The 19,748-nt window shown below is 42.7% G+C and overlaps 1 protein-coding gene across 8 annotated transcripts in view; it reads left to right on the top strand.

Moving 5' to 3' along the window:
* The window catches only part of APOO (apolipoprotein O), a 115,122-nt gene that overhangs the window by 53,042 nt on the left and 42,332 nt on the right, over positions 1 to 19,748 (top strand). For 6 of the 8 annotated variants that reach the window (XM_063804082.1, XM_063804083.1, XM_520977.7 and 3 more), the window contains exon 2: positions 19,463 to 19,570. The exons of 1 other annotated variant lie outside the window; for it this stretch is intronic. In XM_063804082.1, the coding sequence (XP_063660152.1) occupies positions 19,478 to 19,570 (93 nt within the window). In that variant the 5' untranslated portion in view covers positions 19,463 to 19,477. Of the gene's footprint in view, positions 1 to 16,727; positions 17,062 to 19,462; positions 19,571 to 19,748 lie in introns of those variants that run through there. One more of the 8 variants, XM_009438868.5, reaches the window with a different exon arrangement.

Genomic DNA, 19,748 nt, shown 5'->3' with positions numbered 1-19,748 from the left:
TGGGATTACAGGCATGAGCCACCATGCCGGGCCAGTTGAGATTTCTTAATCTCTCAGCGTCCTCTGATCATGATCCTGTGGGGATAGTAGTATGTCCCTCTGTATCTCACAGGATTGTTGGGAGATTCAATTGAGATAATATGCGGAAAGAACCGTGAACTACAAAGCACTATATCAATGTAAGGTGTTTTCTGTTCCTCTTGTATCACATTTGTCCACTGAAGTAATCTATGCTTGCAGGTTAGCACTCTGGACTTAACAACTGTAAAACGTGAATTAACTTGGGTTATTTCACTTCTCATTTGGAAATGAATTCTGCTCAGGACATTGTAGCATTCTTCTATCTACTTCTGAAATGCGGATAGCCTCACAGTTGTAACTAACACTGGAAGAGGAGAAAGAAGAAGTAAAACGATACATTAAAAGAATGGAGAGATTAGAGACACAGTGGAGGAGAAAAGTAGATGATGTACCAGACATTTATGGTAAATGAATTGATTACCCCATGAGGCCTGTTGATATTTGTAGACTTTTATGACGTAAAGGTTTAATTTATAATCTATACGTATATGTGTTCCACACCCATGTCCTTTCTAGGCTAGACTGGAACTTCTTAGAGGCTAGGAAATGAACTTGCATATTTGTTTGTATTGTACATTTAAAATTAGATATATAAATGCATGTTATTAGGTGTGTAATAAATCTCAATAGCAAAGATATCTGTTTCAAAAAGTTTAGACTTGACTTATTTTTAATATGACAAGAAAGTACTAAGAGATCTTTAAAATAAAGGAATTGAAAGAGTGTATCAGTTGATTTTCCCCAATAATGCTTAAGTGGAATTTTACAGTTAGTTCATACGGCATGAAACTTTATGTATTTTCAGGGACAAAAAAATCCTAGTCTAAAGTTATATTTTAGAATTTGGAAGTTATTTATTTTTCACTTTTGCTGAGTTTTTCCTAATTTTTGCATAGCCTCATGCCAGTTTTGTTAGAAAATTTAATCAGTGCCAATTTCTTAATGTGGTAGGTTTTTAAACTTATTTTCAGTGTTCACTAAAACTTGGAGAAGCAGGAATGTAGGGCAAGGGTCGTAGAGTTTTCAGTATGCTGAAAGCCTATGACTTTGATTGTTAAGCTGTATTTTCCTGATACAGCTTTATGCATTATGGATAGTATAGTTGAATTTTAAGTGAATATTGTTTTAAAGGCACTTTAAGTACAGTTATCCTTTGTCTTCCTATTTCTGGCTGTTTGAAGCAATGCAGCGTGTTTTATTCAAAGCCCACACTGGCTCCCGCTTAAGGACTTCTTTGTTTGGTTCCATGAGGATGAGGAGCCCCCTCTGTGGGAGCTAGAGATAGATCCACAAGTGCATGTTCATTGCCTTAGTGAGGAGGAATTCCCAGTAGTTTCTTTTTTCAGATATTCCTGAAAAGAAGTCTATTCCTTCTTCTGAACAGTCTTTTAAAATGGAATATATGAAACTAACTAATAAAGGTTCTTTTTTTCTTTTCCCCCATTCCACAAACTTCAGTCCTTGTGAACTAGCCTGTTTTTGTTTGTGCTTGCTGAAAATGAGTCTCCTCTCCTATTAGAGATGCTGATTCATGTGACATGGGTTAGACTGGTGAGTGAGTAAGTAAGCAAAAAGTGATTATGAGGGCTCCAAGAAGTTTCCTACATTGTCTGTTGATGGTTTACCTCACTTGGCAGATAGAACTGAGCCTGTTTGTGGAGTCACACCATTTGGGAGTCCTGTTAAAGTTGCTGGGTATAGTCCAAACATTTACTTTCCTTGTTTTTGTTCCTTATTTTTGCACAGATTTTCATTATGAGGTCAGATGGTTATCAACCGAATTGAGTCTTCTACATGATTTTTTTTTTTCAAAAAAGGCTTACAGTTTTCCTTAAAGAAGAAAAACGCACATGAATAACTGAGATGAAGTCAAAGGCAGTTTTCATTAGTGAGTTTAGAGTTCTCTGTGCACATGGTGGTCTGTTAAGATATGAAACCCGGGTCTAGGCCCGACGTGGTGGCTCACACCTGTAATCCCAGCACTTTGGGAGGCTGAGGCAGGAGAATTCCTTGAGTCCAGGAGTTTGAGACCAGTCTGGGCAACATGGCGAAATCCCGCCCGTCTCTACAAAAAATGCAAAAATTAGCCAGGTATGGTGGCGCCTGCCTGTAGTCCCAGCTACTTGAGAGGCTGAGATGGGAGGATCACTTGAGCCCAGGAGGTTGAGGCTGCATTGAGCTGTGATTGTGCCACTGCATTCCAGCCTGAGTGACAGAATGAGACCCTATGTCAAAAACAACAACAAAAAAAAAAGAGATAAGAAACCCGTGTCTAGGTAGATTTTTTTTTTTTTTGAGACAGAGCCATGTGTCTAGATAGAAACCTGTGTCTAGATAGATTTTTTTTTTTTTTTTTTGAGACAGAATCATGCTCTGTCTCCCAGGCTGCAGTGCAGTGGCACAATCTTAGCTCACTGCAACCTCCACCTCCCAGGCTCAAGCGATCCTCCTGCCTCACCCTCCTGGATAGCTGGGACTATGGGCACGTGCCACCATTCCCAGATAATTTTTTGTATTTTTTGTAGAGAGGGGGTTTCACCTTTAGCCTGTTGCCCAGGCTGGTCTTGAACTCCTGGGCTCAAAGGATCCGCCCACCTCGGCCTCCCAAAGTGCTGGGATTACAGGCATGAGCCAGCATGCCCTGCCCAGATAGATTTTACCTTGACAGACTAGCTCTCCTATTAAATGATGTACATTTTATTAGTTGCTTGGAAACACAGATGCATTTGAAAAGCTAAACTTGAAGTAAATGTTCCCCAACGATTTTTTCCTCCCTATATTTCCTTAATTCAGAAAAGATTGAGTGGGTCCCAGGATGCCATTCTAATAGAGAAAAAAACACATATATATAGGAGTCTTAAGTAGCAGTAAATTTCTGTCTGGATGAGGAAGTTCAAAATAAATTCTGGACTTGATAAATTACATATTATCTGTGTTCCAAGTCTTTAAAACCAGTATAGCCCAACTGGATGACTCAAAACCTGCCTAAATGAACAGTTATCTCACTCTTTGGCCCTGAGGTTTTCTTCCTGTTTATCACACAAGTTTATTATTTTTCTACATGAATTTTATAAAATCCAATCGCTATTTTTAAAGAATAGAAAATGAAACAATTGCAGATGAGACATTTTGTTTGCTTTGCTGACCTAATTTTGTGGTGAATTCTACCCTCCAAAGATGAAACAGAACTTGGTTTTCTGTGAGAAAAAGATAATATTAGTCTTGAAAACAGCCTCATTTTTTTCTCTGCTTATCTCTTTAGATTGTAGTCTGTTTACAGTGGATGAGAAAGAGCTAGGAAATACCAATTACTGTAGTACAGAACTAAAGAATTAAAAATTTCTCATAAAATAGTTCTGTGTTTGTTGTATTAGGAAGAGTTTTTTTAATGTTGTTTGAAGTCTAAACTTTACTGGGCATGGTGGTTCACACCTGTAATCCCAGCGCTTTGGGAGGCCAAGGCAGGAGGATTGCTTGAGACCAGGAGTTTGAGACCAGCCTGGGAAACATAGTGAGACTCCATCTCTACCAAAAAAAAAAAAAAAATAGCTGAGTGTGCTCCGTCACACCCATAGTCCTAGGTGCTTGGGAGGCTGAAGCAGAAGGATTAGGTGAGCCCAGGAGTTCAAGGCCACAGTGAGCTATGATTGTACCACTGCACTCCAGCCTGAGTGACAAAGGGAGATAAATTCTTGGCTTTATATCCTCCTTTGCTGTGAAACAGATCGAAATGATTGTGGGTTTTATTGTTATTGTTAAAGTATGAGTGCTCCCAAATTTTACATTCAAATGAATGCATCAAAACAGTCGTTTTGAGAGGATAGATTTAATTATACTGTCATTATATTTATTCCAAAAATTCTATCACTGATCAAAACATTTTTACTCTTCCTCATTTGGAATTATCTTCAAACTTTGTGGCAAACCTTTATAATATCCTCAGGAGCTAGCCATTTTTGTTCTTTGCATGTTACAAAACAAATCAATGGTTTTTTTGTAAAAACTTCAGGAAATAGAGATAAGAATTACCTTTAATATCACCACCTATAGACAACCACTGTTAACATCATATTTTTTTTTTTTTGAGACGGAGTCTTACTCTGTTGCCCAGGCTGGAGTGCAGTGGCGCCATCTTGGTTCACCGCAACCTCCATCTCCCGGGTTCAAGCAATTCTCCTGCCTCAGCCTCCTGAGTAGCTGGGATTACGGGCGTGCACCACCACGTCCGGCTAATTTTTGTGTTTTTAGTAGAGACAGGGTTTCACCGTGTTGGTCATGCTGGTCTCGAACCACTGACCTCGTGGTCTGCCCACCTCAGCCTCCCAAAGTGCTGGGATTACAGGCATGAGCCACTGCGCCCGGCCCTAATATCTTTTTAGACTCCGTTCTGGACATATTCAAATATACCCTTGGTATGACATTTTCAAAAAACTCGGTGGAATCATACTACAAGTCCCCTTCCTCTTTTTAAAAAAAAAAAAAATGCCATTTTCTTTTCTTCTTCTTTTTTTTTTTTTTTTTAGTAGAATGAGATAATCTTATTATTGACCAAGTTTACATAAAGCTTGATTCTTTACCGCCACCACCACCACAACAGAAAGAAAAGTTTATGTTGGACACTACGTTTAATTAGGAGATGTAGAAAAGGTTCCAGTAGAGATTGTTTTAATGAAGACTAATATTGTAATTTTTTTTTCTATTTTACTCTAAGTCCTGGGATACATGTGCGGAACATGAAGGTTTGTTACATAGGTACACATGCCATGTTGGTTTGCTGCACCTATCAACCTGTCATCTAGGTTTTAAGCCCCGCATGCATTAGGTGTTTGTCCTAATGGTCTCCCTCCCCTTGCCCTCCATCCCCTGATAGGCCCCAGTGTGTGATGTTCCCTTCCATGTGTTATCATTGTTCAATCCCACTTATGAGTGAGAACATGTGATGTTTGGTTTTCTATTCCTGTGTTAGTTTGCTGAGAATGATAGTTTCCAGCTTCATCCATGTCCCTGTAAAGAACTCATTCTATTTTATGGCTGCATAGCATTCCATGGTGTATATGTGCCACATTTTCTTTATCCAGTCTATCACTGATGGGCATTTGGGTTGCTTCCAAGTCTTTGCTATTGTAAATAGTGCTGCAATAAACATAGGTGTACAGATGCCATTTTCTCATCTTTGTGTGTGTGTATGTGGAGATAATGAATCTTTTTTTTTTTTTGAGGCGGAGTCTCACTCTGTCACCCAGGCTGGAATGCAGTGGTGCGATCTCGGCCCACTGCAGCCTTTTGCCTCCTGGGTTCAAGCGATTCTCCTGCCTCAGCCTCCTGAGTAGCTGGGGCTACAGGTGCCCACCAGCTAATTATTGTATTTTTAGTAGAGACAGGGTTTCACACTATGTTGGCCAGGCTTGTCTCGAACTCCTGACCTCAAGTGATCTGCCCGCCTCAGCCTCCCAAAGTGCTGGGATTACAGGCTCGAGCCACCGAATCCGGCCCATTTTCTATTCTTTACCACTCTTATTTAAAATATATCGAGACTGATTTTCTTTACTTTTTTTTTTTTAAGCGGAGTTTCACTCTTGTTGCCTAAGCTGGAGTGCAGTGGTATGATCTCGGCTCACTGCAACCTCCGCCTCCAGGGTTCAAGCAATTCTCTTGCCTCAGCTTCCTGAGTAGCTGGGATTACAGGCGCACGCCACCATGCCTGGCTAATTTTTTCTATTTTTAGTAGAAACAGAGTTTCACCATGTTAGCCAGGCTGCTCTCGAACTCCTGACCTCAGGTGATCTAACCAACTTGGCTTTCCAAAGTGTTGGATTACAGGCGTGAGCCACGGCGCCTGGCCGAGACTGATTTTCTTTTAGGCTTAAAATGTGATCTGAAGGCATTTAGAAATGGAAGCCATATGATTACATATTAAAAGTAAATTTTGGTTGGGTGCGGTGGCTCATGTCTGTAATCCCAGCACTTTGGGAGGCCTGAGGTCAGGAGTTTGAGACCAGCCTGGCCAACGTGGCAAAACCCCGTCTCTACTAAAAATACAAAAATTAGCCAGGCGTGGTGGTGTGGGCCTGTAATCCCGGCTACTTGGGAGGCTGAGGTAGGAGAATCGCTTAAACCCGGGAGGCGGAGGTTCCAGTGAGCCGAGATCACACCACTGCACTCCAGCCTGGGTGACAGGGTGAGACTCTGTCTCAAAAAAAAATAATAATAAAATAAATTTTAAAAAATAAATTTCACTTATGAAATTTATATAAATAGTTGTAGTAAATTCCGACTCCATATATGATTTATCAAGGTAACTGCTTTGAAAAGAAAACATCTATTTAAAAAAAAATGTTGTAAGTAATACTGAAATACTTTTCCTTGTAAAAAGTCAAAATAGTACAGTTGGTCAGGTTGCTATTGTCCACCTCCCCCCAGCCCCCTTCCCAGAGAAAGCCTCTGTTCTGTTTGGTGTGTGGCCCTACATGTTAGAAAGGATTGCTGGCCGGGCATGGTGGCTCATGCCTATAATCCCAGCACTTTGGAAGGCCGAGGCAGGCAGATCACCTGAGATCAGGAGTTCGAGACCAGCCTGGCCAACATGGAGAAACCCCATCTCTACTGAAAATACAAAAAAAAATTAGCTGGGCCTGGTGGCAGGCACCTATTATTCCAGCTACTCAGGAGGCTGAGGCTGGAGAATCACTTGAACCCAGGAGACGGAGATTGCAGTGAGCTGAGATTGTGGCACTGCACTCCAGCCTGGGTGGCAAGAGTGAAACTCTGTCTCAAAAAATAAAAAATATAAAAATAAAAGATTGCTGTATAAAATGTAGATACTGTCCTGAATGCTCCTTATGGAGGAGAGTATTCTGTATTCTTTTGACATTTCAAGAATTGTGGACTCATTTTATTTCTCTTGATTTTTATTTTTATTTATTTATTTATTTATTTTTCAGACGGAGTCTTGCCCTGTCGCCCAGACTGGAGTGCAGTGGCGTGATGTCGGCTCACTGCAAGCTCCGCCTCCCAGGTTTTCTCCTGCCTCAGCCTCCCAAGTAGCTGGGACTACAGGTTCCCGCCACCACGCCTGGCTAATGTTTTTTTTTTTTTTTTTTTTTTTGTATTTTTAGTAGAGATGGGGTTTCACCATGTTAGCCAAGATGGTCTCGATCTCCTGACCTCGTGATCTGCCCTCCTCGGCCTCCCAAAGTGCTGGGATTACAGGCGTGAGCCACCGCGCCCGGCCTTTCTCTTGATTTTTCATTCAATTTACAACACGTTACTGAGGACAACAGTGTAGCCTGATTTTGACAAAATTTTTTTATTGTCTTCATCATTTTGTTGTATTCTAAGTTCTTTCACATAGTTCTTTTTTTTGTGTTAGTTACTTAGAATAAGAATAATCTCAAAAGTATTGTCAGTGTTCATAGTTTTTTTTTTTTTGTAAAAAACCCATTTCAGATTTTTACCTCCTAAAAAATTAGAATCAGATTAAAATAGTTTTGTTTCGAGTGAAAAATGCTGTCAGAATGGAAATTATCGCAGAAAAGGTTGACTGAGGCCAGGCGCGGTGGCTCACGCTTGTAATCCCAGCACTTTTTTTTTGTGTGTGTGTGACGGAGTCCCGCTCTGTCGCCCAGGTTGGAGTGCAGTGGCGCGATCTCGGCTCACTGCAAGCTCCATCTCCCAGGTTCACGCCATTCTCCTGCCTCTGCCTCCTGAGTAGCTGGGACTATAGGCGCCCGCCACCATGCCCTGCTAATTTTTTGTATTTTTAGTAGAGATGGGGTTTCACTGTGTTTCTAGGATGGTCTCGATTTCCTGACCTCGTGAACTGCCCACCTTGGCCAATCCCAGCACTATGAGAGGCCAAGGCAGGTGGATCACCTGAGGTAAGGAGTTTGAGACCACCAGCCTAGCCAACATGGTGAAACCCTGTCTCTACTAAAATTCCAAAAAGTAGCTGGGCATGGTAGCGGGCGCCTGTAATGCCAGCTACTTGGGAGGCTGAGGCAGGAGAATCGCTTGAATCCGAGAGACGGAGGTTGCAGTGAGTGGAGATCGTGCCACTGCACTCCAGGCTGGGCGACAGTGCGAGACTCCGTCTCAAAAAAAAAAAAAAATAATTAGCTGGGTGTGGTGGTGGCTGCCTGTAATCCCAGCTACTCGAGAGGCTGAGGCAGGAGAATCGTTTGAACCCCAGGGGCACGAAGGTTGTCTTGAGCCGAGATTGCGCCACTTCACTCCAGCCTGGGTGAAAGAGCAAAACTCTGTCTCAAAAAAAAAAAAATTTATTTTCATTCTTTATCATTAAAGAGTTGCTTTTATGTTTTCCTTTGTGTGGCTTGTAGGATCATTAAATAAGGTAGAGAATCTCATAAAAACAGGTTTTGGAGAAAGATAGTTGAAAGCATAATGTCATACATTTTAAATATATAAATGTAAACTATATATAGAAATACATAAAGTATTATATATACTTAAACTATATAAACTATATTTTTAAGTATATATAGTATGTATAAGTCTATAAGTATATATAGACATATAGTTTATATACGTATATATAAACTTGGTAGAAGGGTAAGATACTGTAAGTGTATATATACTTACATAGAGAGAGTTTAAATTATTTACATGGAAAATAGAAATAATATATTCCATCACTTCAAAAAAAAGGTCACCTTTGGATATAGCCTGTTTGAAGTAGCAGTTGAAAAGCCTGGTAACATGTCCCTCAGGGAGTTAGAAACACAGGAAACACACAAGCCTGAGGCTTAGGGAGAGGCCCAGGCTAGGGATACTGATTTGAGCATCAGTAGCATATGAGTGGGAGTTAAAGACTTAGATTTTGGCCAGGTGTGGTGGCTCACGCCTATAATCCCAGCACTTTGGGAGGCTGAGGCAGGTGGATCCCTTGAGCCCAGGAGTTTGAGACCAGCCTGGCCAACATGGCGAAACCCTGTCTCTACTAAAAACACAAAAATTAGCTGAGCGTGGTGGCGGGCGCCTGTAATCCCAGCTACTTGGGAGGCTAAAGCATGAGAATCCCTTGAACCCAGGAGGCGGAGATTGTAGTGAGCCGAGATCAGGCCACTGGACTCCAGTCTGGGTGACAGAGCGAGACTCTGTCTGAAAGAAAAAAAAAAGAAAGAATTAGATTTTAATGAAATTGCCCTGGAGTGAGAAGAGGAGAGAGTTAAAGACTACTCCATGACTCATCAACCTTGAAGAGCTATGCAGAGGAAGAGAAGGCCCAAAAGGGGAGGAGAGAGTACCTAGAAAGCCTCTAGAATGGGGATAGGGTAGAATCCTGTAAGCCAAAGAAAGGGGTTGAAGATGTAGAGTAGTCACCAGTTTCAGGGTGCAACCAAGATGCCAGATGTCCAGTGGGGTTTAGCAACTGGGAGGCTATTGGTGGTCTTGGGAAGAAAGGTTTTAGGTGCATTTAGTAGTAAAGGGAGGAGGAGATAAAATTGAGAAAGCAAACAGAATCTGCCTTTTTGACTTTGTGCTTAAATGCGGATGCTCCTCAGCTTGTGGTGGGGTTGCATTCTGATAAACCTATCATAAGTTGAAAATATCATTAAGTCAAAAATTAACACACCTAACCTACCAAACATCATAATTTAGCCTACCCTCCCTTAAATGTACTCAGAACACTTCCAGTAGCCCACAGTTGGGCAGAATCATCTAACACAAAGCCTATTTTATAATAAACTATTGAATGTTTCATGTACATTATTGAATACCGTACTGAAAGTGAAAAGCAGAATGGTTATATGGGTACTCAAAGTGCGGTTTCTACAGAATGCGTATCGCTTCTGCACCATGTAAGGTTGAACCATTTGTAAGTCTGAGACCATTTGTATAACATACATATAGGAAAGTAAACGGGGCATAAGTGAATTTTTACAAACTAAACATACTAGCACTCTAGAAGCTCTTCTCGTGGCCCTTCTAGTCACTACCCAGCTTGCTAAGGGTATCCACTATTCTGCCTTCTAACCATAGTCGACTTTTAAAATAAATTTGTCAATGGAAGTTGGTAGAAGGGTAAGGTAGTTGTTAGGGAATTAGGGGTGGAGGGTATTTGTTGTATTTTGTTTAAGATGGGAGAGATTTTCTTGAATGTAAATAAATGTCATAATTTCTCTAGTGGGTGGCCAGTCACTCTGTTTCTTTTTATGTTTAGGACAGTTTTCATTTTATACTTTCAAATGTTTTTAAAAGTATGTTTGAGTGCTTATACAAACTTAAGTTGAATAACTGTTCTCTAAGCATATGTTTGTGGAATGGTGGTTTTCAAAACTTTGCTTATCTTGGGAATAGATTCTTGGGCCCCTCTTAGATTCAGAGTCAGACACTCTGGGGGAAGCTGTTAGAATCTATGCTTTTAAAAAACTCCCCAGGTGGGCCAGGCGCGGTGGCTGACGCCTGTAATCCCAGCACTTTGGGAGGCCGAGGTGGGCGGATCACGAGGTCAGAAGATTGAGACCATCCTGGCTAACACAGTGAAACCCTGTCTCTACTAAAAATACAAAAAATTAGCCAGGCGTGGTGGCCGGTGCCTGTAGTCCCAGCTACCAGGAGGCTGAGGCAGGAGAATGGCGTGAACCCAGGAGGCGGAGCTTGCAGTGAGCCAAGATCGCACCACTGCACTCCAGCCTGGGCGACAGAGCGAGGCTCCGTCTTAAAAAAAAAAAAAAAAAAAAAAAACTCCCCAGGTGATTCTGAAACCTCTTGTGTACACAGGCCTGCAAAAGCCTTCTATCATGAAGCTGGCATATATTATAAATGGAAGTCTAATAAGATAATAGTTCTGTAATTGTGGGAGAAAAGAGTCACCCTTTTTTTAAATGGGAGAGAGTATTCACTAGATTCTCTATAAAGTTGAAAAAGAAAGCAAGTTGTTAGGTATTTGAGCCCCACCATTCATGAGAGTCTGAATAATTCTGAGGGTGACTTATTTAGCTTAAGGTTTTTATTTGTCTTTAAGGCAGTTTTACTGGAACATAATCACAACATGATCCCAGAGCTATGGAATTCTGGGCAGTCAGTGTACTTTTATTTGCAAAGCAGGAACAGTTTAGCTTTCTGGACACCCATTATGATTTGTTTGTTTACGACCTTACCAGATTCATGTCTTGGTAAACCGTGTCTAAGAATCTACCTTTAAAGCTGAGGGAGCTGACTGATAAACTCAATCTTTTTATTTTATTTTATTTTTTGAGGCAGAGTCTTGCTCAGTCACTCAGGCTGGAATGCAGTGACGCGATTATAGCTCACTGCATCCTTGACCTCCTGGGCTCAAGTAATCCTCCCACCTCAGCCTCCCAAGTAGCTGAGACCATAGGCATGCCCCAAACACCTGACTAATTTTTTTTTTTTTTTTTTGTAGAGATGGAGTCTTGTTATGTTGCCCAGGCTGGTCTTAAACTTCTGGCCTCAAGTGATCCTCCCACTTCAGCCTCCTAATAAACTCAATCTTATGCCTGAATCTTTTTTTTTTTTTTTTTTTTGAGATGAAGTCTCACTCTGTTGCCCAAGCTGGAGTGCAGTGGTATAATTTTGGCTCGCTGCAACCTCCACCTTCCAGGTTCAAACGATTCTCTTGCCTCAGCCTCCCGAGTAGCTGGGACTACAGGCACGTGCCACCATGCCTGGCTAATTTTTGTATTTTAGTAGAGATGGAGTTTCACTGTGTTGGCCAGGCTGGTCTTGAACTCCTGACCTTGTGATCCACCTGCCTCGGCCTCCCAAAGTGGTGGGATTACAGGCGTGAGCCACTGTGCTGGGCCCTGAATCTTTTTTTGAATGTTAATTTATTTTTTAAATTGTGGCCTGAGTCTTTGATTAAATTCATAAGCTTCCTGGAAGCTCTATAAGAGCAGGGACCATGTCTGCTTATGTGTTTTATCTGTTTAGTACCATGTCTGACATGATGTGGGTGTGCAGTAAATATTTGTTTTTGAAATAAAACCCTGGTTGACCTCTTCTAATTGTTATATATAACCTTGCTTGCCTGACCAGATTTGTTTTGCCAACATCAGTCCTTCGCAAGCTTCAGTGGAGACAGAGTAAGAACCAAATGTCTTTAAGATGATGACAGCCTACCCCTTTACACTTCTTGTTAGGGCCTCATCTAACCCAACACCAATACTGGTTGCTCTGTTTCCATTGACAAGCCCCTTGCGGGCTGTGCGAAACAAAAGTTTTGAGACATAGAGAGTCCAAGGTCCAAGATAGAGTGTACCTTGATACTTTGCTGGGGAGTAGGATCAGACCAGAAAGAAAGAAGAGTTAGCCACAAGAGTGAGAAAACTCAATGACACTCCCTCTGAGGTTTGCAAAGCTAAGGGCCACCAGTTTACCTTTAAGCCAAATTTTCATTTTCTCTGTGACTATGGGTCTTACAGCTGTATTCAAAACCTCAGAGAAGCCAACACATTAGAGTCCTTACTTTGAGACCCCCAACTAGCTGAATGCCAAGAAAGGCATTTAGTAACTGAAGGGTATACTCCCGAGGGGCTGGATCTAAAGAAATGCCACCTTTGATCTAGCCTGTAACTTAGCACTAATTGGAGATTCAGCCCTTAACAGAGCTTGCTTGACTTTGATTGAGCAAGCCTAACTCATATAATGCAAAGTAGACCATATCTAATCAGTTCTTGGCAGGTGCATATGTACTCATTTTCTGAGCCAACTCATCTGCCCTGACCAGGGAGTGTACCTGGCAACAAGGCTTCTCAAGGACTATCACTTGGGAAAGGGAGTGCTCAGGGCATGGGTACATGCAGTCTAGAGATTACAGCCCTGCATCAGAAAAAGTTTGGGGGAGGCCGGGCACAGTGGCTCATGCCTGTAATCCCAGCACTTTAGGAGGCTGAGGCGGACGGATCACAAGGTGAAGAGATCAAGACCATCCTGGCCAACATGGTGAAACCCCGTCTCTGCTAAAAATACAAAAATTAGCCGCATGTGGTGGCGCACACCTGTAGTCCCAGCTACTTGGGAGGCTGAGGCAGGAGAATGGCTTGAACCCAGGAGGCGGAGGTTGCAGTGAGCCAAGATCATGCCACTGCACTCCAGCCTGGCGACAGAGGGAGACTCTGTCGCAAAAAAAAAAAAAAAAAAAAAGGAAAAAGAAAAAGTATGGGGGAGATTTCACTTCTTGGGAGGTATATTCAGTCCGATTATATCATAATGGGTCAGGACTCCTCATGGAGAGAGAATACCTTTGTGTTCATGTCTCACAAAGCAACCCATCCAGACTGCGAACAGGAGGAAAGTTGATAAGGCTAGAGATTTTTTTTTATTATGTCCCAGACCCTGAAAGTTGATTGTGTTTCTTCAAAGAACTGGATTGTTCTTCCTTGGGGAGACAAAAGATTGAAGAAGGTTCATCTCCTCTTTGTGCCCTTACACTGTCCTGGGGTGATTCTCCCCATCTTAGCCTTTCCCTTCTTAAATCCTGGTTTTGAATAGGTTGGCCTGAATACTCAATATGAGCCCTAACAAATTATGATAACCACCTGGCAGGCACACAGTGTCGAAGATGGCCATTTATGATGACATCTGGTCTGGCCAGCTTCCTTTTTACTGTTAAGAGGGAAAGGTGGTGAGCATGCTGAGGCAGGGTGGGGTCATCTCACACCAGGAGGAGCCCCCTTTGAAGCTAAAAAGGAAGATGAATCAGCCAAGATGTTGAGTGCATCAGCTTCAGCCATGTCTGCCTGGGGACCTTTTACCAAGGCTCCTCCCATGGGTTTCCATCACACAGATCTATACCAGTTCCTTACCATGGTCAGGTGTGTGGCTGGCTCCTTAGGAATGAGCTTGGCATGGATTAGGTATGCTAGAGCTGATGGATTTTTTAAAAAGTCTAATTTACATAGAGTGAAATACATAGATTTTTAAGTTGTACAGTCTTAGTTGTACAATTTGAGCTTTGACAAATGTATATACCTTGAATAACCCATACCCCAATCAAGATTGTTTCACCCCAGAAAGTTCACTTGTGCCACTTCTCAGTAAGTCCACTTCCTTCCAACTCCCACCTCCCTGGCCTAGTAGTGATTGTTCTGGTTTCTTTCACTATGTTTGAGGCCATGGGTTTTAAAACATACAGATTTTCTTCAAGTCTGGATGGTGAGAGATGTCAGAAAGTAATACTTACTCAAGTAGATCAGAGGTTCTCAGTGGGAGAGTTGCTCCCCAGGAGACATTTGGCAGTGTCTGGAGATGTTTTTGACTGTCGTGACTGGGAGGAGGTGCTACTGGCATCTAGTGGGTAGAGGCTAGGGATGCTGCCAAACTTCCTACAGTGCACAGGACAGCCCCACAAAGAAGGACCCAACCCAAATGTCAGTAGTGCTGAGTTTGAGAAATCCTCAAGTAAATCATGTGTTCTCTGCAAACTAAGAATTATGGTCCTGGGGAGTGTTCATTTGTAGGTCTCCCAGGTCTCCTGGGGTGAGGTTTGCTTTTTCTTTGTTTTGTTTGCTTGTCTGTTGAGAGCCTGCTGGAAGCTGAAAAGGCCACTGCAGGAGCCAGCTTTCTTTGGTGCTACCACCCTTGTGGCCACAGTTCTTGCTGTGGAATGGGTATCAGGGTAGGCTTAGGGAGGAAAACTAATAGGAGAAGAGGAAGAAGAAGAAAACAGTTTAGGCAGTAAAGGGAGGCAGGCCTAGAATAATATTAAAACTAGAAAAACAAGTAAGATAAGAGGGAAAGGTAAAGTAGAAATTAATAACTAAGAATCCAATAAAATGTTAAAGGAAATGAGGTGAGATTTAAAATCAAAGATAGGCTGAGTGTGTTGGCTCACACCTGTAATCCCAGCACTTTGGGAGGCCAAGGCGGGAGGATTGCTTGAGCTCAGGAGTTCGAGACCAGCTTGAGTAACATGATGAGACCCTGTCTCTGCTATATATATATAGTTATGTATAGATATAGTTATATATTTATATATATATAATATATATATTTGCCCAGGCTGGAGTGCAGTGGCACGATCTCGGCTCACTGCAACCCCTGCCTCCCAGTTTCAAGCCATTCTCCTGCCTCAGCCTCCCGAGTAGCTGGGATTACAGGCGTCTGCCACCACGCCTGGCTAATTTTTGTGTTTTTTGTAGAGACTGGATTTCATCATGTTGGCCAGGCTGGTGTCGAACTCCCGACCTCAGGTGATCCACCCACCTTGGCCTCCCAAAGTGCTGGGATTACAGACGTGAGCCACCGCACCCGGCCTTACTGTGCTTTATGAGAAATAAATACACCCCTGAAGTGCTGAGGAAGTCCAGACCCAAAAAACATGTTCTTATGGACTTAAAATTTCAGGTCAACTTTTTCTTAATTTCCAAAAGACAACAGTTTCTAAGTTTGCCTACTTTAGCTTTTCAAGTAAAATAAAAGATACGTAGATAGATGACTAGACCTCTAGCTGTCTGTCGGTCTCTGGAACATGTCCAAAACCAACTCATCATTTTTCCCTCAGACTTGCCCCTCTTTTTCTACTTCCTCTCTCAGGAATGCTGTGTCACCACCCAACTAGAAAAACCCATCGGAAACCCCAAGGTCACTTAAAATCTACTCTTTTCCTGATTTTCGAAAATACAATACATTGTTGTTAACTCTAGTCATTATGTTGTACAACAGATCTCTTGAACTACTCCTCCTAACTGAAACTTTGTACTTTTGACCAATATCTCCCCAACTCCCCCCAGCCCTTGCCCTGGTAGCCACCATTGTGCTCTCTACTTCCATTAGTTCAACCTTTTTAGATTCCACAAAAATTAATTTGTGAGGTAGTGCATATGTTAATTAGCTCAATTTAGCCATTCCACAATGTACACATATTTCAAAACAGCATGTTGTACACAATAAATATATACGATTCTTGTCAGTTTAAAAATTAAAATAAATGAAAATAAAAATTAAACCAAGGTCATCGTCACTCCTCCTTTCCCTTTGGTCACTAAGTCCTGCTAATTCTGCCTATTAAACTATCTCAATTCTACTTTCTCCTCTCCTGTGCAATCTTTCCTTGGGCCCTTATTTCTTTCCTTCATTGTTTTAGCAGCACCATAACTGGTCAGCTGGCCCTTTAATGACTTAAAGCGCCACACTGAGAAATAATGGTCTTTCTAAATGGCAAACTCGATTCTATATTCCATCCTTATTTGAGATCTTTTGGTATTTATTACCTAGGACTTTTATGTGAGCCACACGAGTCCCATTATGATCTGGCTACAACCAACTTCTCTGACTCATCTCTCTGTCACTCTGCTCCCTCCCACAAAACTCGAACTCCCTACACTTCTCCCATGCTGTTTCCCAGCTTCGTGGCTTCACACATGCTGATTCCTCTAATGTCCTATACTTGTTTTGTCTTTCTGTAGAACTGCCTAAGAGCCGGGAGAATTCATGCTTTTGAAACAAGGGGAATTTCCCTTGTCCCTCTTACAGGGCATATGATGGGGGTGTGGCCCACTTCTTAGGTGCCCCACTGCTCAAAACCCCTAGGGAAAGCAGGCAGATGGGCAGGTCGTGGGGAGTGTGGGCTCCAACCCCATGGCAGCGTCTAGGGGTGGATGTTTACAGCTTCTGCAGCCCCAGTGGGCGTGTGTTATGTGTGCTCTTTTAGTTTTGCTGTCAGTAGGCAGCTTGTGTTCATCAGCTCAGTTAGACCCTCTGCCTTATCGCAAGGACAGAGGGCTTTCTGTATCCTAGGGTTCTTGCCTGAGTATACCAGAAAAACCGGATCACACGTGGGGTTGGAGAATGAGTGCAAGGTTTTACTGAATGGTGGAAGTAGCACTCAGCAGATGGAAACGGAGCCAGAAGGGGTATGGAGTGGGAAGGTGGTTTTCCCCTGGAGTCAGGCCGCTTAGCAGCCAGGCTCTCCTCTGACCGCCCTCAGCCAAACTCCGCGTTGTCCTGCCGTTCTGCTGTTGGTGGCCTGCCGGAGTCTGTCACTGTGTTCTTCTGCTGGTATGTTGTTCCTCACCTCTGCTTGTCTTGACGTCCAGCCGCTTGTGTGCCTGCCCACTAGGGTCTCGGGGTTTTTATAGGCACAAGATGGGAGTGTGGTGGGCCAGGGTGGTCTTGGGAAATACGATATTTGGGCACAAAAACAGAAATGCCTGTCCTCACCTAGGTTGGTGGGCACAGGCCCAGGGGTGGAGCCCTAGCCAGGGACCACGCCCTTCTCTACCCAGCATTTCCCTGCCTGCCCCTCCCGTATCACTTTTCTTTTATTTATTTACTTTTTGAGACAGGGTCTCGCTCTGTTGCCCAGGCTGGAGTGCAGTGGCAGTATCTTGGCTCACTGCAATCTCCACCTCCTGGGTTCAAGCGATTCTTGTGCCTCAGCCTCCCTTATTTTATTTTTTAATCTGTCCCAGGCCAAGTGCAGTGGTTCACGCCTATAATCCCAGCACTTTGGGAGGCCGAGGTCGGTGGATCGTTTGAATCCAGGAGTTTGAGACCAGCCTGGGCAACATGGCAAAACCCTGTCTCTACAAAAATTACAAAAATGAGCTGGACATGGTGGTGCATGCCTGTAGTCCCAGCTATTTGGGAGACAAGACAGGAGGAGTGCTTGAACCTGGGATGGGAAGGTTGCAGTGCAGCAGAAATCCTGCTGCTGCACTCCAACCTAGGCAACAGTGTGAGACCCTGTGTAAAAAAAAAAAAAAAAAAGTTTGTCCATTTATTTACATCTATCAAGTTCTTCCTACCAGAGTGGAAGCCCTTTCAGGGTGAGGATATGTCTTACTCCATATTCCTATTTCTATGGCTGTGCCTAACACACAAGGCATGCTCAATAATTGTTTATTTCCTGCTCAAATGAGACAAAAGGAAATGGATGGAGGAGAGGTGGAAAATAAATGAGTGATTGATTTCTCTCTAACTATTTAGGCATGATTTAGCATCTTGGAAATCATATTACTGAGATTTGCAGTGCCTGTAACGTGAAAGATGAGGCTATTCTGTAATACAAAACGTAATGCCAGCTAAAATATAACAAAAATGTCTGTTGAAACGTATGGCTGCAAATTCCCATATTTCAGACCAAATGAAGAGCTGAAAGCCATTAAGAAAAAAAAGAGTGGTTGTTACTTTAACTGGTTTAAAAACAATTGATACATCTTGAAGTATTAAGTGTGCATCTTGAGGTCTTAATTTCAATGCAGTTTTGCTACAGATTTCTTTTGCTTCCACGATACAGATTAGCCAGCTAGTACTGACATTAGTTCATGTGGTTTGTGCCCATCACAATTATTAGGCAGAACCAGCAGCACCAGGATACAACCTAAGGAGATCAACGTCCCTCCTAGAAAACTGCCACGGCCTTCGCAGGAGGGGTCTGAATTTTTTTTTTTTTTTTTTTTTTTTTTGAGGTGGAGTCTAGCACTGTCACCCAGGCTGGAGTGCGGTGGCACAATCTTGGTTCACTGCAACCTCCACCTCCCAGGTGCAGGTGATTCTCCTGCTTCAGCCTTCTGTGTAGCTGGGATTACAGGTGCCCGCCACCACGCCCAGCTAATTTTTTTTTTTTTTTTTTTGTATTTTTAGTAGAGACGGGATTTCACTATGTTGGCCAGGCTGGTCTCGAATGCCTGACCTGGTGATCCACCCACCCGCCTCTGCCTTCCAAAGTGCTGGGATTACAGGCGTGAGCCACCGCGTCCAGCACATTTTTTATATTCACAATTAAATTAATAAACCCATAACTCTCCTCCTCTCAGCCCATCTTTTTTTTTTTTTTTTTTTTTTTTAGTGGAGCGATTATTTTGTGTGTGTGAAACAGAGTCTCACTCTATTGCCCAGGCTGGAGTGTAGTGGCATGATCATGGCTCACTGAAGCCTCAAACTCAAGAGTTCTCCCACCTCAGTCTCCTGAGTAGCTGGGACTACAGGCACACACCACCATGCCTGGCTGATTTTTTTAAAAAATATATTTTGTAGGCCAGGCGCACTGGCTCACACCTGTAATCCCAGCACTTTGGGAGGCCGAGGCGGGCGAATTACCTGAAGTCGGGAGTTCGAGACCAGCCTGGCCAACATGGCAAATCCCCATCTCTACTAAAAATACAAAAATTACCCAGGTGTGGTGGCAGACATCTGTAATCCCAGCTACTTGGGAGGCTGAGGTAGAAGAATCGCTTGAACCTGGGCGTTGGAGGTTGCAGTGAGCTGAGATCACGCCACTACACTTCAGCCTGGGTAACAGAGCAAGACTCCATCTTGAAAACATAAAAATAAATAAAAATAAAAGAAAGCACAGTAAGCCTTTCAGGGTGGGGAGTGGCTGAGGTTATGAATATGCTCATGTTCTGCACATTCGGTCTGTAACATAGAGAGGTTTAAGATTGCTTCTGCATTTCAGGTAATTCAGAGATCCATGGGGCCAGCCAGCCTGAGCTTGCTCACCTTCAAAGTCTATGCAGCACCAAAAAAGGACTCACCTCCCAAAAATTCCGTGAAGGTTGATGAGGTAACATGTTGTTCATGTTGCGATATATTTTGAGTGTCTGATTTAGTTACTGTAGGATAATTTTTTACAAATTGTATATCAGGAAGATGTGACTGTTTAAAATACATTTATTTATTTTTTTATTTTGAGACGGAGTTTTGCTCTTGTTGCCCAGGCTGGAGTGCAATGGTGCGATCTC

This window comes from Pan troglodytes, chromosome X, assembly GCF_028858775.2.
Source record: "Pan troglodytes isolate AG18354 chromosome X, NHGRI_mPanTro3-v2.0_pri, whole genome shotgun sequence".
Lineage (NCBI taxonomy): Eukaryota > Metazoa > Chordata > Mammalia > Primates > Hominidae > Pan > Pan troglodytes.
This window is presented reverse-complemented; position numbering and strand designations above follow the sequence as displayed.